General features: G+C 39.6%; 1 protein-coding gene across 1 annotated transcript in view; it reads left to right on the forward strand.

Moving 5' to 3' along the window:
- Window positions 1-1658: 1658 nt before the first annotated feature.
- Window positions 1659-14453, forward strand: part of ZNF292 (zinc finger protein 292) — a 93140-nt gene continuing 80345 nt past the window's right edge. The window contains exons 1-2 of the mRNA XM_047858255.1: window positions 1659-1763; window positions 1965-2161. Coding sequence (XP_047714211.1) covers window positions 1994-2161 — 168 coding nt within the window. The 5' untranslated portion in view covers window positions 1659-1763; window positions 1965-1993. The remainder of the gene's footprint in view (window positions 1764-1964; window positions 2162-14453) is intronic.

Consider the following 14453-nt stretch of genomic DNA (forward strand, 5'->3'; position numbering starts at 1 on the left):
TTCTTTTCTCCCTTTTTCTTTTTATAGACTAGGTGTGGTATAAGCCATTATGCTTGAAGTTGAAAATATGCCTTGCTAACCTTTTGATATTTATCTTTGGATTTACTGATACATTTGGCTAATTTCATATTTCTTACTTTTTAAATTTTCACTGTCATCCTAAAATAATATAAATTGGAGAAATCTAATTTTGGATGTCGAAATACTTCACTTGGGAAAGTGAGCTGCAAATATTAAGATCTATTAGCTGCCTTAATTGTTGCTTTTTCAGCTATCAGTGATACTTTAAAAAAATATGCCTGGTCCTTAGCCTTTGAATGTACTCCTCAGATTCTTCCAGAAGTAAATATTTGAAGAACTTGTCTGTTACTATGTAATAAGAGTATACATATGTTATACTAATATTTTAGCTGATACTGTTTTTCATAAGGGGTTCAGTTGTGTCCATTCACCTTATATAATGGCATTTAACAAAGGTTGCCACCACTGATGCTTTACAAAACATTCATTCTAGACAACATACTATCTAGAATATTGTCTGTAGCTACTAGAAATCCCTGGAAGAGGATGCTACACACAGAAGGGATTCATCTTATTTTGGATTCTTGTACTAGAAAAAAATAGTTCACTTGGAATGATAGTGAAAAAAGTAGGTGCCTGATTAGTATTATTGTTTCTGAATTTCTGTAGACCATTCGGTTTTAAGAAAGATAAGCGTCTTGTCTAATTTTCTACTACTAACAAAATAGTCATTTTATTATTCTGAACTTCAGGGTTAAGGACTTTTTTGTAGTGCCTCTTCTACTGTTTTGTTCAAGCGTCAGGTATTCATTCCTTCCAGGTTGTAAATAAAATATGGTTGAGAATGTCATGTCTATTTGCAGCATCAGAAAAAAATGCTGTTGAATTTATAATCATTCTTGATAACCTTGTTCTTTTAGCATCATCTTCCCCTCCTCTGTTGTGATTTTTAATGGAGTTATTGCTGGTTTTTTTTCTTGACCTACTTTCTTTACAAAAGCTTTCATATAGAGTGTTTTCAGTGATGGTGATTTCTGTAGCGTGTAGGAAAAATTCTTAAATCATAGTGAAACAGATTAGCTGGCTATCACTTATTCTAGGAATGTTTTCGTGATTTAAAAATCGTCTGGTTACAACGTCCACAATTGCACAGAGTGAAATCTTTTAAGCTATGCTTTTCATGAATTCGCTCCGTTCTCCAGAGGGAGGATTTCAACCTCATTCTGTTCTGATCCAATTGTTATTTTTCTTTGTTGCCTCCACCCCCTAGAGAATTGTGTTTCCAGGGGAGAGGCGTTCTTGGGGCTGAAGGGGAGAGTCAAGTGGGGTGAGATTTAGTACCTTAGGCACTAGATCCCTCCTCCGCCCGCCTGGGGAGAAGTCAGAGACAATTTTGACAGTCCATAATCCCACTTTGGCTCTCACGCTTGTGGTCCATGGGTAGGTTTTACCTTCTTGCTTTTCCCCTGCCTCTGGCTTGCCTGCAGGCCAACCGCAAATGCTGCCATTGCCCCAGCCCACCCAGAGCTTTCGCTCACCCGTCCTCTTGGGGAATTAGGACATACGTCCGTAGAAGACTTCGGGGATTGGGGAAAGCCACGCCGGAATCGGGACACTCGAGAGGGCAGCCCCTCCCCAGGGTTCCCCCCCACACCCCCCCACGGTCGCAGCGCCCACGTGACCGACAGCAGGCCTCCACCGGCCCGCCCCTTTCGGCCGCAGCAGCCCACTTCCCGCTCGGGGTAAGTAAACCGCGGTTTTCCGCACCGCCCCAACCCCGCCCTCTTCCTTTTCCCTTCCCTTCACCTCCCTCGGGCTCCCTCGCGCCAATCTCCCCGCTCCCCCATCCTCCCCACCGGGCCCTTTGTACGTGCTCGGCGGCGTGCGAGCGCGCCCGGCACGTGACCCCGCCGAACGTGGCATTGTGTTATCACGTGACCCAGGTGCGTACGCGACGGAGCGGGGTGTGAAGATGGCGGACGAAGAGGCCGAGCAGGAGAGGTTGAGTCGCGGCGGAGGCGGCTGCGTCGCGGAGCTGCAGCGCCTGGGCGAGCGGCTGCAGGAGCTGGAGCGACAGCTGCGGGAGAGCCGCGTGCCGGCCGTGGAAGCGGCCACGGAGTACTGTCAGCAGCTGTGCCAGGTGAGGGCGCCTGGGGGTCCCCTCCCCCTTTTCCCCAGCTAGAGAGGGAAGAGGGCGAGCGAGCGCCTGGCGGCCGAGCGGTGGTCGTCGCTGCTGGGGCATCGTTGGCGCCGCCGCCCAGGCGGGAGCGGAGAGTACGAGGCAGGCGCCTTTGTGTGGCTGCCGTTGTGGCGGTTGTCGGCAGTTCCCAACTGGGGGAAGGGAGTTGTGGTCAGGGCGGAAAATCCCCCCGCCCCTTTCCTTCCCCGAACTCGGGACTGCGCGGTCCCCGAGGCTGAGGAGATGTAGACGGCTGAAGACTGGAGCCCTCTCCGCCGCAGGGAGAGGGTAAGGGAGGAATGGAGGCCAGGTCCCCTTTTTCCTCCTCCTCTTATTGTGCACTGGGGATTACCGCGCCCCCCGCCTCTGCGCCTCTGGTTTCCCACTCCGACGGGCCTCCGCCCCCACTGGTTTGATTCCTTTGCTTCCCCCTGCTTTCATCCGTCCCGCCCCCGGCCCCGTCCTCCCTGTCTCCCGGCCTTTGTTGTTCGAGTTTCGCCTTAGGACTGAAGGGGCCTTTGTTGACGTTCTGGGAACAGTCCCCGCCGACCCCTTGGAGCTAGCCGAGACGTTCGGGGGTGGGGGGCGCAGAGGTTGTCCTTCCTGCCTTTGCTTGCTTGGTGCACCACTTCCATGGTGTGAAGGTTGCTCTCCTCGGTAGAGGAGAGGAGCTCTCCCTGCTCCTGCGGTCGAATGTTTTTGTGGGGCGGCTTTCCAGAGTCCGCTTCTCTTTTGCTTTCACCCTTGGAGGAGTACGGTTTCCTCTGCCCTTCCTCCCGCATCTCCCCGCCACCCTTATTACTTGGATCCTTCCCTATTTGGCATTCTGGTGAAAAGGAGAGGATTGAGGTTCTTGTGGACCTGTGCTCAGGTCAGTTTCAGACCTTTCCTTCCTTTTCTTGCACAAGGACACTGCTTTCCAGTAACTGCGTTCTAAAGCAGGATTTGGAATGCTAGTAACACTGCTTGATAGCAATCGGAGAGTTTGGGTCTACATTTGGATTTGATTAAAAACCCTCCAGTTACGTTTGAAATTTCAAGGTGCTGTTACTGGTTGTGGTGAAGATTTTGGCAAGATTGTCTTGAGGAGGAAAAAGACCATATATGCAAGTCCCATTTAGAGTTTGTTTGTGAATGTATCATCATAGAGAAATTGTTTTGGAAACATAGTGAGTTTAAGCCAAACAATGGGAGGACCATTTTAGCATATTCGAATAGATTTCATTTTAATTTTTCACCTCCAAGTTCTGAAATTTTTTCTTTATAAGATAAGGGATACTTGAACACCTACAAAAAATTCAATATGCACGTTATTGTCACTATTTGGTAGTAGTTCATTATCTAAAAAAAAAAAAAAAAACTTTGTCAGATTAGGTGGTGACTTCTCTAGCAGTATATGCAATGTGAAAGCTCCCCACTTAGCGTACTCTAGGTCTGGTGAATACTTATGTCAGAGATTCCATCATTCCTTTGAATCCTTGTTTTAAAGAATTGTTGAAATTTGCCAATTTGACCTGCCTGGAACTACCAACTTGTTAATTGGTCTTTTAGATGTATTTATTTTAGATATAAAAGAATACTTAACACCCTTTTAAGGGAAAGTCTTTCTTTATAAGTGAAGTCTGATTTTTAGCCTTTGAAAAGTATTAAAGTCTAGCTTTGCTTAAAGATACTTTTCAGATAGCAGTGTCCACAGATGGGTTTAAGGCTAATTAATGTAAACACACTTGGCCAGCAATATTTTTACGCAGGATTAATAATTCTGGGAAAATGGAATCTCATGCAGGTAGGACTTTTTTGAGTGTATGCCACATCATAAAGTTACCACTTTCAAAAGTATTTTTAATGGATGAAGCAGCATTTCTTTTTATTGATATGAAAAGAATTTCCTGTATTCCTTTTAAGCTATTAGTCTTATAATATGTAAATAGTTTTTATTGACCCATGCTACAGGAAACATAATAAAACAAATACTGGATTTGTGGATTTCAAGAATAATGAAATATTTCATGCATTAAAATCCCACAATAATTTAAATGCATTTAGGGGCGCCTGGGTGGCGCAGTCGGTTAAGCGTCCGGCTTCAGCCAGGTCACGATCTCGCGGTCGGCGAGTTCGAGCTCCGCGTCGGGCTCTGGGCTGATGGCTCAGAGCCTGGAGCCTGTTTCCGATTCTGTGTCTCCCTCTCTCTCTGCCCCTCCCCCATTCATGCTCTGTCTCTCTCTGTCCCAAAAATAAATAAACGTTGAAAAAAAAAAAATTTAAATGCATTTAAAAGTAATCTCCATTACTTGAACAGTTAGAGTGTATCTGATATTTGATCCCTCTAGAACATACTCTTTTGTTTTGTTTTTTGTTGTTGTTGTTGTTGTTGTTTTTAAGTAACCTGTTACTGTTTAGTGATTTTGTTAAATGGGAGGTAACTTGAAACATAATTGTTTCTTTAAAATTGTATCCCAGCCATTATTACTTAACATTCTGATATGAGTTGAGCAAAGAAGTGGTTAACAAAGAATTTATTAGAGCAATCTAAAAACAGTACTTGAAATGCTAGGGAGCTAGAAATTATGTCCTGATTTCTAGCGTTGAGATTAGCTTTTTCTATGTAAGGGTTTCCCACAAAACTGGGATATTTACATGCTTCAGAAAGACAAAGATAAATATTTGTCAGTGGGCTTCAGAGTTAATATTCTCTATGTGTTAACGCTTAGTGCTTGTGTGATCCTAACTTGCATTTATTTTAAAAAATGAATTAGTTTATAGAAATGAATTAGTTTATATTTTGAATTTTTACCTCAGCAACAGATGAGTTTCTGGAGAATATGGTGAAACCTACATAAGTAGAAGTTGCTTATACATCCTAGTTAGTAGATTTTTTTTTTTAATTAAGTACAGTAGATTGCGTTCTGAGAAGTAAAGTAGAAATAAAAGACATTAAATTTTTCTCACTGTTAGCAGTATTGTTTTCTTTACATTGAGTTGGAAGTATGCCCCCTTTTTACTTTCATACCTGAACATTTGCTTAAAGCTGAAGTAGGAGGAGGGAAAGGTGGGAAAAGATGAGCGTAAGAGAGTACCTGTCAGAACTCAAAAATTTCCTTAAATCTTTGCAAGCTAGCTTTAATATGGGTAATGTAATTGACTTATTAATTTTATTTTTTTTTTAAGTTTATTTATTTTGAGAGGAGAGAGAGAGAATGCACACTGGGGAGGGTAAGAGAGAATCCCACGCAGGCCCTGTACTGCCAGTGCAGAGCCCATTGCAGGGCTCATACTCCCCAACTGTGAGATCATGACCTGAGCAGAAGTGCAAAGCTTAACCAGCTGAGCCATCCAGGCACCCTGACTTACTAATTTTCTTAAAATCCGCTTAGAATAAGAATATAGGATAGCCAGAAGTAATTTCTTGCACTTATTTGTGTCAGGATAATTACTATATAAAAATTGATTATAGTTGGAACTTCTTGGGCTATTTTTTGTGTTAGACCTGGTCAGTATTCACTCACTCACTCACCATCGTTAATGAATACCTACACTGTGGGCCAGGCAGATCTGGTCCCTGGCTTGAAGGAGCCTACAGTCTCTGAAGGAAGGTAAACAACTAATTGTAGTAAACTGTGATTTGTATCTTTTATTTCTGAGATCAGTGTAGTAAAATGGAAAGCTACTTATTTGGAAGTTTAAACAAAAGCATTTCAATAGAAGAATTATTCTTAAAGGATTTTAAAATAATTACTTAAAAAGTTAAGCCATTGTAATAGTTGGAAGAATGATTTGTTGGGGCATGATGTTGACAGCATTATATACCGGGCTGGATGACTGGTTGATTAATACATGAATTGTGACTGGTTTTGGCCATTTATCTTCTGGTGACCGATAATTATTTGAAAAGGTTGAATTGATTTGTGGAAATAAGTTTGTATTTTGTATCTGCATGCTTTCATTCATACAAGTAGTGTTTCTCAACTGGCATAGTCCTTTTCTTCCTGAAGCTCTCTCTTTTAAGGCATTTGAAAATAGGTGGGGTCAGTTTGTCATTTGCAGGATCTGTGGATGTGATAGTGACATTTAGTGCCCATGGGCCATGGGTGCTAACTTTTGAGGTGATCAGGACAGTTACACCCCACTGAAAAGTATTCCTCTGCCTAAATACCCAGAATGTTCTTTGGAGGAACACAACAGGAAGAAAAATAACGTATTAGGAAGACTTTTAAAAGTTATTATGCTCTTTTCATTTTAAGATAATATAGTTAGCATATTAAGAAATGTGGTTAATCTGGAACAGGTCCAGGTAAATGCTTGGCCATATTTAAATTCACACTGAGCTTGAGAGGTCAAGAAAATTTCTGCTTCCTTAGTAGAAATTGCAAGTAATTACTTAAACAATTACTAAAACAATTCACTTTTACTGGGGTAAGTGGGTGGCAATTTCAGCATCCTTTATTGTCCTGATTAAAGCAGAGGTTTGACCTTTTGATATAATTAAAATTCTGTACTTTTAAGAAAGCATTTAATGCAAAGACTAGATTTAGATGTTAGCAGGGGATATAAGATACAGAAGACTCTAGTATATAAAATAATAAGATTTAAATGAAACTTCAAGATGGTAGTTGAAGAAGTATCAAAAGACAGTGTATCATTAACAGATTTACTTTATTTTTCTATTTTATTTTTTAAATTGAAAATGTAGTGTACCGAAATTTTTTTTAATTCAAACAGAGAAAGGGCATACAGTAAAAACTTGATCTTCCAACCCCAGACCTCCTGTCACCCTCCACAAAGACAGTTCCCCAATAGTTTTTTAATCCATCTTTCCAGAAATATATATTTGTCCTTTTTAAAAAATTAAGTAGACATATTATATACTGCATCTTGCTTTTATTCACCAAAAATATCTCTTCGCGATCACTCCATAGTTGCTCGTGTAAATCTGTTTTTCTTTTTTTTAACGTTTATTCATCTTTGAGAGACAGAGAGAGAGACAGAGCATGAGTGAGGAAGGGGTAGAGAGAGGGAGACACAGAATCCGAAGCTCCAGGCTCTGAGCTGTCAGCACAGAGCCCGACGCCAGGCTTGAACTAATGAACTGTGAGATTATGACCTGAGCCAAAATCAGATGCTCAACCGACTGAGCCACCATCCAGGCGCCCCATCTTTTTAAAAATTTTTTAATGTTATTTATTTTTGAGAAAGAGAGAAACAGAGTGTGAGCGGGGCAGGGGCAGAGAGAGAGGGAGACACAAATCTGTAGCAGGCTGCAGGCTCTGAGCTGTCAGCACAGAGCCCGATGTGGGGCTTGAACTCACAAACCGGGAGATCATGACCTGAGCTGAAGTCGGACCCTTTAACTCAGTGAGCCACCCAGGCACCCCATATGTTTTTCTATTTTTAATGTTTATTTATTTTTGAGAGAGAGAGGGGGAGACATAGAATCTGAAGCAGGCTCTAGACTCTGAACTGTCAGCACAGAACCTGATGCGGGTCTTGAACCCACGAACCACAAGCTCATGACCTGAGCTGAAGTACAGTGCTTAACCAACTGAACCACTCAGGCGCCCCTATGTTTTTCTATTTTTAAACTGCATGGTAATTCCAGTCTGTGGCCATGCTTAGTTAATTATTGGTGGCTATTTAGATAAATAAGTTAATTTTTTGCATAATAATTTCAATAAATTGTTCAAAGTAAGAGGTAAGCACTCTGGCTGGGGTATCAGAGAAAGCTTTACTGAGATAGGATTTGAGCTGGGCCTTAGTACTTGTATTAACTAGTGCCTTATTGGTGTAAGAAACAAAAATCAAAACTATTAGAAGAGCTACTGAGTACTTAAATTATATAGTTAAAATATTTTAGTGTATATTTTAGTTTCATCTGTTTGATACAAGTTCATTCTTTTGCTTATCTGCCTGTTTTCTTAGCTTTATTATAGTGGTATTTTGAAAATGCTCGCTTTCTTAAAAAAAGCTAAACTTTATTCTTTTGATTATTAGAGGATATCTTAAGTTAATTTTTAGGACACTTCTAATCAGAAGAAAAGATGGCTTGCTTGTTAATTAGTGATAATTACTTTAGGTATTGAGGGAGTAATAAGTCATTTAAACTTTAAAAGTGTAGGTAATGCTCAGGGGAAATAAATTTTTAAATGTTCATAATTAGTATGATTTCATATTAGAGATACTAAATTCTACTTTCCAGAATATGCTTATGCCAATTTTAGCAAAGGAAAACTTTACCAAATTTTGCTTGCCTCCTTTTTGACACTTTCTGGTCCTAAATTGAAATAGGGCAAGATAAGATGTATTCTGCAGTTGCTCTTCATAATATTTTATATCACTAATCTGCAAACCAAGGATCTTTGAAAATATATGTTCTTAACTATATGAAATTGTTGGTCTATTTATTTGCCTTGAAATTCTGTCAAAGTTGAGAAATTACCTTGTTTTTTCCAACTCCCACACATAAATCCAGTTCATAAAATTAACCAGTCACCATGAAAGAAGCCTCATTTATAAAATGGAAAGTTTGTTATTAATGTATTTGTTACATACTCCCTGTATTGTTTTCCAGGAGAACCTCTTGATTTGTTATTTCTCTTTCAGCCTTGAGAGTTGCGCAGTGCACCTCAAAAACAAAAATTTTTTCCTTCCCCCCCTTGACTTTACATTACAAAAACTTAACGGTCTGTAAATACTTATATTTAGCCAAGAAGATATGTTAAAATTCAATTACATGTATCTTTTCTTAATGTATTTTAGATAATTAAATTCCTCATGTGGGAGTACTAAGGGAGCTATGGAGCATTATGGAGCTCTCTGCCTTCAAAGCTCTTACAAAAATTAAGGCATGTATTGAGTTAAGCAATAATATTAGATAGTAAAATAGTCATAAATACAATAAGTGGAGTATGAAGTAAGAGAACTGGTCATTTTGAAATTAATTTAGTAAAAATTAGGCAGGAAAGGAAAACACTATTTACATTGGGTCTTGAATGAATTTAGATAACCAAACAAGTGGGAAGGATGGGAATAAACACCCAGAAAAATGGAACAACTTCAAACTGGCATCTTGGATGAAAATATCAGGAGTTGGTTTGAAAAATAGGTTAGAAAAGTGTAAGAACCAGACTAAGGGTTTAGGATCCAAACAAAGGAATTTTAATGAATCTTTTAAGTGTAGATAATATATAGTTACATTGACTAAAGACTCTCTTTTCTAAATTTGGGGCATTGAAACAAACAAAAAGAAGTTCACAATGGTAAAACCTTTGGTATTTGTTTCCTAAGTAGGCTCCATGCCCAACATGGGGCTTGAACCCTGAGATTGAGAGTCACATGCTCTACTGACTGAGCCAGCCAGGCACCCCCAACTTTGTTTTTTCTTGAAGTATCCTGAGTCAGTTTTATTGCAGTGTGACAAACTACCCAAAAACATAGTGGCTTTGGAAGAAGAGGTGTTTGGGGCTTGGAACTGAGGTTCCAGCTGAGGTCAAGAGTCACATGCTCTAACAATTGAGCCAGCCAGGTGCCCCAGAAGAATAGCTGTTTTTATTACTGTTCTCAAGTCTGTGGGTCTGTTGGGTGGTCTGCAGTCAGCTGGTAGGTTGTGTGGGGCTGAATGTCCCAGATGGTCTCACTAATTTGTCTTGTGGTTGTCAGGTGGGTTGGTCAAGGTTCTTCAGTTGGGTTGGCTCATCCCCACTCTTACCATCTAGTAAGGTAACCTAGGATTTTGTTACATGGCAGGAAGAGAACAAGTTCTACTGCACAACTGCTTTTTAAACCTCTGCATGTGTCGAATTTGGCATGGTCCCTTTGGGTACAACAAGTGATCAAACCCAGCTTCTTTTGGGTTCAGGGAGATGTGATTCTTTAGGGATCATTTATGTAACGATCTACCACATATCTCATTTTCCTTTATTCCCCACTGCAATTTCAGGCACTTTTATAGGTCAAATTAAAATTTTTCCTCTCTATAGCCCTGTCTTTGCTTTTTTTTTTTTTTTTTTTTTTTGGTCACCCATATTCAGTAATCAAAGCACAGCTCTCTGTTCCTTTTCTCTTAGTTTGGCAAAAGATATTTTCAGTCTTTTTTTTTTTTTTAAGATTTTTTAAACGTTTATTTATTTATTTTGAGAGAGAGCGCATGTGGCATGTGAGGGAGGTGCAGAGAGAGAGAGAGAAAGAGAGAATCCCAAGCAGGCTACACGCTATGCTGAGATCATGACCTGAGCCGAAATCAAGAGTCAGCCACATAACCCAACTGAGCCACCCAGGTGCCCCATCGAGACTCTTTTACTAATCTTATTCTTTACTTAGAATTTTTTTTTTAATGTTTATTTATTTTTGACAGAGGGAGCGTGTGTGCGCACGCATGCGAGAAAGAGCCAGTGGGGGAGGGGCAGAAAGAGAGGGAGACACAGAATCTGAAGCAGGCTCCAGGCTCTGAGCTGTCAACACAGAGCCTGATGTGGGTCTCGAACCCACAAACCATGAGCTCATGACCTGAGCCGAAGTCAGACACTTAACCAACTGAGCCACCTACCCGCCCCTAATCTCATTCTTTAAATAGAAGAAGGGTATCCCTACTACATCACTCAAACTTTGGAAAATTTGTAGAACAACCTCTTTATTTACAATAGTTCACCTTAATATTAAATTTGGTCGCAGTTTGGTGTTTTGTGCTGTCTACACATTGTACAGTCCAATAATAGCATCCTAGTTCTTATCTTAATCTTTGGCCCTCTTTTTTTCTTAACTGATGAACTTGCTTTTAACCTTACTTTCTATTTATGAAATTCCCCAATATCCTGCTTTTATCTTTGTACCTAATTGGCAGTCCAGTACTTACAACAGTGTTTCTCAAATTTGAGTTTGCAGAAACCCAAGAGACTGAGTCTATAGATCTTACAGTTACAAGTTTTGACCTCAGCTCATAGATTAAGATGTAACTTTTTTTTAACTTCAGCACTTAGTTGTCACACTGAACTATCACAAAACCATATATATCCTTACAATGTGTGATGCATTCTATTTTATTATTTATTATTATTTTGAAAAGCTGCTCTTGATTTTATAGTCCACTGATAGTCATAACCAGCAGTTTGAAAAATACTACTTATAGGGTCATCACTGTGCTCAGTTTAGTAGTTAAGTACAAAGGTAGGCAGTCCTGAGTTTATCAGTTGGCCTTCTAGCTGATTCAGAACATTCTTATATTTTATTTAGGAGGAGCATCAAAATTAAAATACAGTTTTAAGTTTTTTTTACAGTGAATGCTGGAAACTGCATTATGACCATGGAACCCAGTTTGAGAAATACTGGTGCATAGCATAACATACAAATTTAAGCCTTAGCCCAGGGCTCTGTTTGCTCTGTTGTTTATTTTTGTCCATCCTTTCACTGTTCAATGGGAACTTTCTGCTCCATCTAAATTGGTCTCTTCATTCCTTACAAGTATACCTGTTCATTTTACTTCCTTTGTGACTTGACTTAGAGGAGCCATGTTATGTAGTAGAAAGCCGGATGGATTTGATTTCAAATATGAGCTCCTCTGCAATCTGGACAAGATCTTTAGCTCATGCTTTCTTTGAAAAAATAAGGCTGGGGTGAGAGTGAAGCTTGGAGTTAGAGGCTGGACTAAGCAAATTGAAGAGGAAAGATTTAATGTTCAGAACAAGCACTGTTAGATCCTTTACTAATAGTGAATTGTTTAATCTGAAGACCTGTGAGATCATAGGATTAAATACCATTCAGTTTGTTTAAATGTCCCATTTAATCCAAATTGCTTCGTAGGATCTCATCATTACTATGTAATACTTGTTTGGTATGACACTGAATCATTAGAAAATATTAAATTTTATTAGGCATTTGTTTAGGAAGACAGATATTTGGTTAAATGGCTAAAATAAAGCAGTTCAAATATCTGGACAGTGTATTCATGTGGAACATTTGGCATCCTTATTGATACCTGACATAGGCAATGTTATATATTAACTTTATACCTTGTAGATACAGGTTTTATATTTATAAAGAGGTAATCTAAATTTAAAAGTGGTAATTAATAATTGACTTGATTCCTACCCCAACCAGTTTATGGGGATATATGAAAGTTAGCATATCAGATATGTATGCTGTAGTAATTTTGGTTTACCAAAGTTAATTGAAGCAAATATTTGTGATTTTTAAAAATTTTTTTAATTAAATAAATTTTTAATGTTTATTTTTGAGAGAGAGAGGGTTAGAGTGCAAGCAGGGGAGAGGCAGAGAGAGGGAGACACAGAATCTGAAGCAGGCTTCGGGCTCCTAGCTGTCAGCACAGAGCCCAATGTGGGACTTGAACTCATGAACCATGAGATCATGACCTGAGCTGAAGTTGGTCAGATGCTTTATTTTTTTTAATTTTTTTTTCAACTTTTTAAATTTATTTTTGGGACAGAGAGAGACAGAGCATGAACGGGGGAGGGGCAGAGAGAGAGGGAGACACAGAATCGGAAACAGGCTCCAGGCTCTGAGCCATCAGCCCAGAGCCCCACGTGGGGCTCGAACTCACAGACCGCGAGATCGTGACCTGGCTGAAGTCGGAAGCTTAACCGACTGCGCCACTCAGGCGCCCCGGTCAGATGCTTTATTGACTGAGCTACCCAGGTGCCATGATTTTTTTTTTTTTTTTTTTTTTTTTTTTTGGAGAGTGAGTGCACATGTATTGGGTGCACAGAGTGGGGGGAGCAGTTAGAAGGAGAGAGGATTTTATTGTATTTTATTTTTTAAATGTTTATTTATTTTTAAGTTTATTTATTTATTTTGGTGGGGGGGGGGGCGGGAAGAGAGCCAGCAGGAGAGTACAAGTTGGGGAGGGGCAAAGAGGGAGACAGAGAATCCCAAGCAGTCTCCATGCTGTCAGCACAGAGCCTGATGCAGGGCTTGAACTCACTAACCATGAGCTCATGACCTGAGCTGAAATGAAGAGTCAGATGCCTAACTGAGTCTCCCAGGTGTCTGTATTTATTTATTTTTGAGAGAGAGTGGGGGAGGGGCAGAGAGAATTTCAAGCAGGCTGTGCACTGACAGTGCAGGTGTAGGTTCTATGTAGGGCTTGAACTCATGAACTGTGAGATCATGACCTGAGACGAAATCAAGAGTCAGATGGTTAACCAACATAGCCACCCAGGTGCCCTGCAGATATATGTGATTTTTGAAAGACAATTATTTCCTTTAAGTAGCAGTGATTTTACTACCTTTTTTAGGTGAGCTATTATCATCAAAACCAGGCATTTAGAATTTTATTTTATTTATATTAGAGAGAGAGAAGTGTGCACTTAAGCTGGGGAGAGAAACAGAGGGGCAGAGAGAGAATCTTAAGCAGGATCCATGCTCAGAGTCCAGTTCCATGACCCTGGGATCATGACCTGATCTGAAATCAGGAGTTGGACACTCAACTGACTGAGCCACCTAGATGCCCCTAGAATTTTGTTAACTCCAAATCAGTAGCTTACATTTTGTATTTTCTATATAAGCATTTCTTGATCTTTCCCTAAGTTTTGCAGGTATGGTCTCAGTCAATAAAAAACCTGAAACATTACATGTCTAACTTAAAAGTATTAACATTTTATCAATTCATACTCTGCAAAATACAAATTTTTATTTTTAATATTTTGAAAAAAACTTTCACAAGATTATATATATTTTTTAAACTTTTTAAATGTTTATTTATTTTTGAGAGGGAGAGACAGAGCATGAGCAGAGAAAGGGAGACACAGAATCTGAAGTAGGATCCAGGCTCTGTTGCTGTCAGCACAGAGCCCGATGTGGGGCTTAAACTCACAGACTGTGAGATCATGACCTGAGCTGAAGTTGGACGCTTAACCGACTGACCCACCCAGGTGCCCCTCACAGATTATATTTCTAAAGAATAAAACATACAGTTTAATAAAATACTTGTTAAAATTGATACTTAAGTAGTTTGAATCTTGTGATGTACTGTGATTTGGACTTATCCAAATCATATTTGTATCACTTTATTTTAAAGCTCTATTAGGGAAATTAAAAAAAAATTGTTGTCTGCTTAAATTGGGATATTACACATAATAACTGATATTATGAATAAAACTTACATTCTCAAAGTGATCATGAAGTTCATGGTCAGCATGAAGATATTTTGTAGGAAACAGTTCGGAATGGTTGTATCATAACTAGGTGTTTCTTTAGTAATTAAGAATTCACCCTAGTATGTAAAACTGAGTATGTTGACAAAAAGTGA

The sequence above is a fragment of the Prionailurus viverrinus genome, chromosome B2, assembly GCF_022837055.1.
Source record: "Prionailurus viverrinus isolate Anna chromosome B2, UM_Priviv_1.0, whole genome shotgun sequence".
NCBI classification, from domain to species: Eukaryota; Metazoa; Chordata; class Mammalia; order Carnivora; family Felidae; genus Prionailurus; species Prionailurus viverrinus.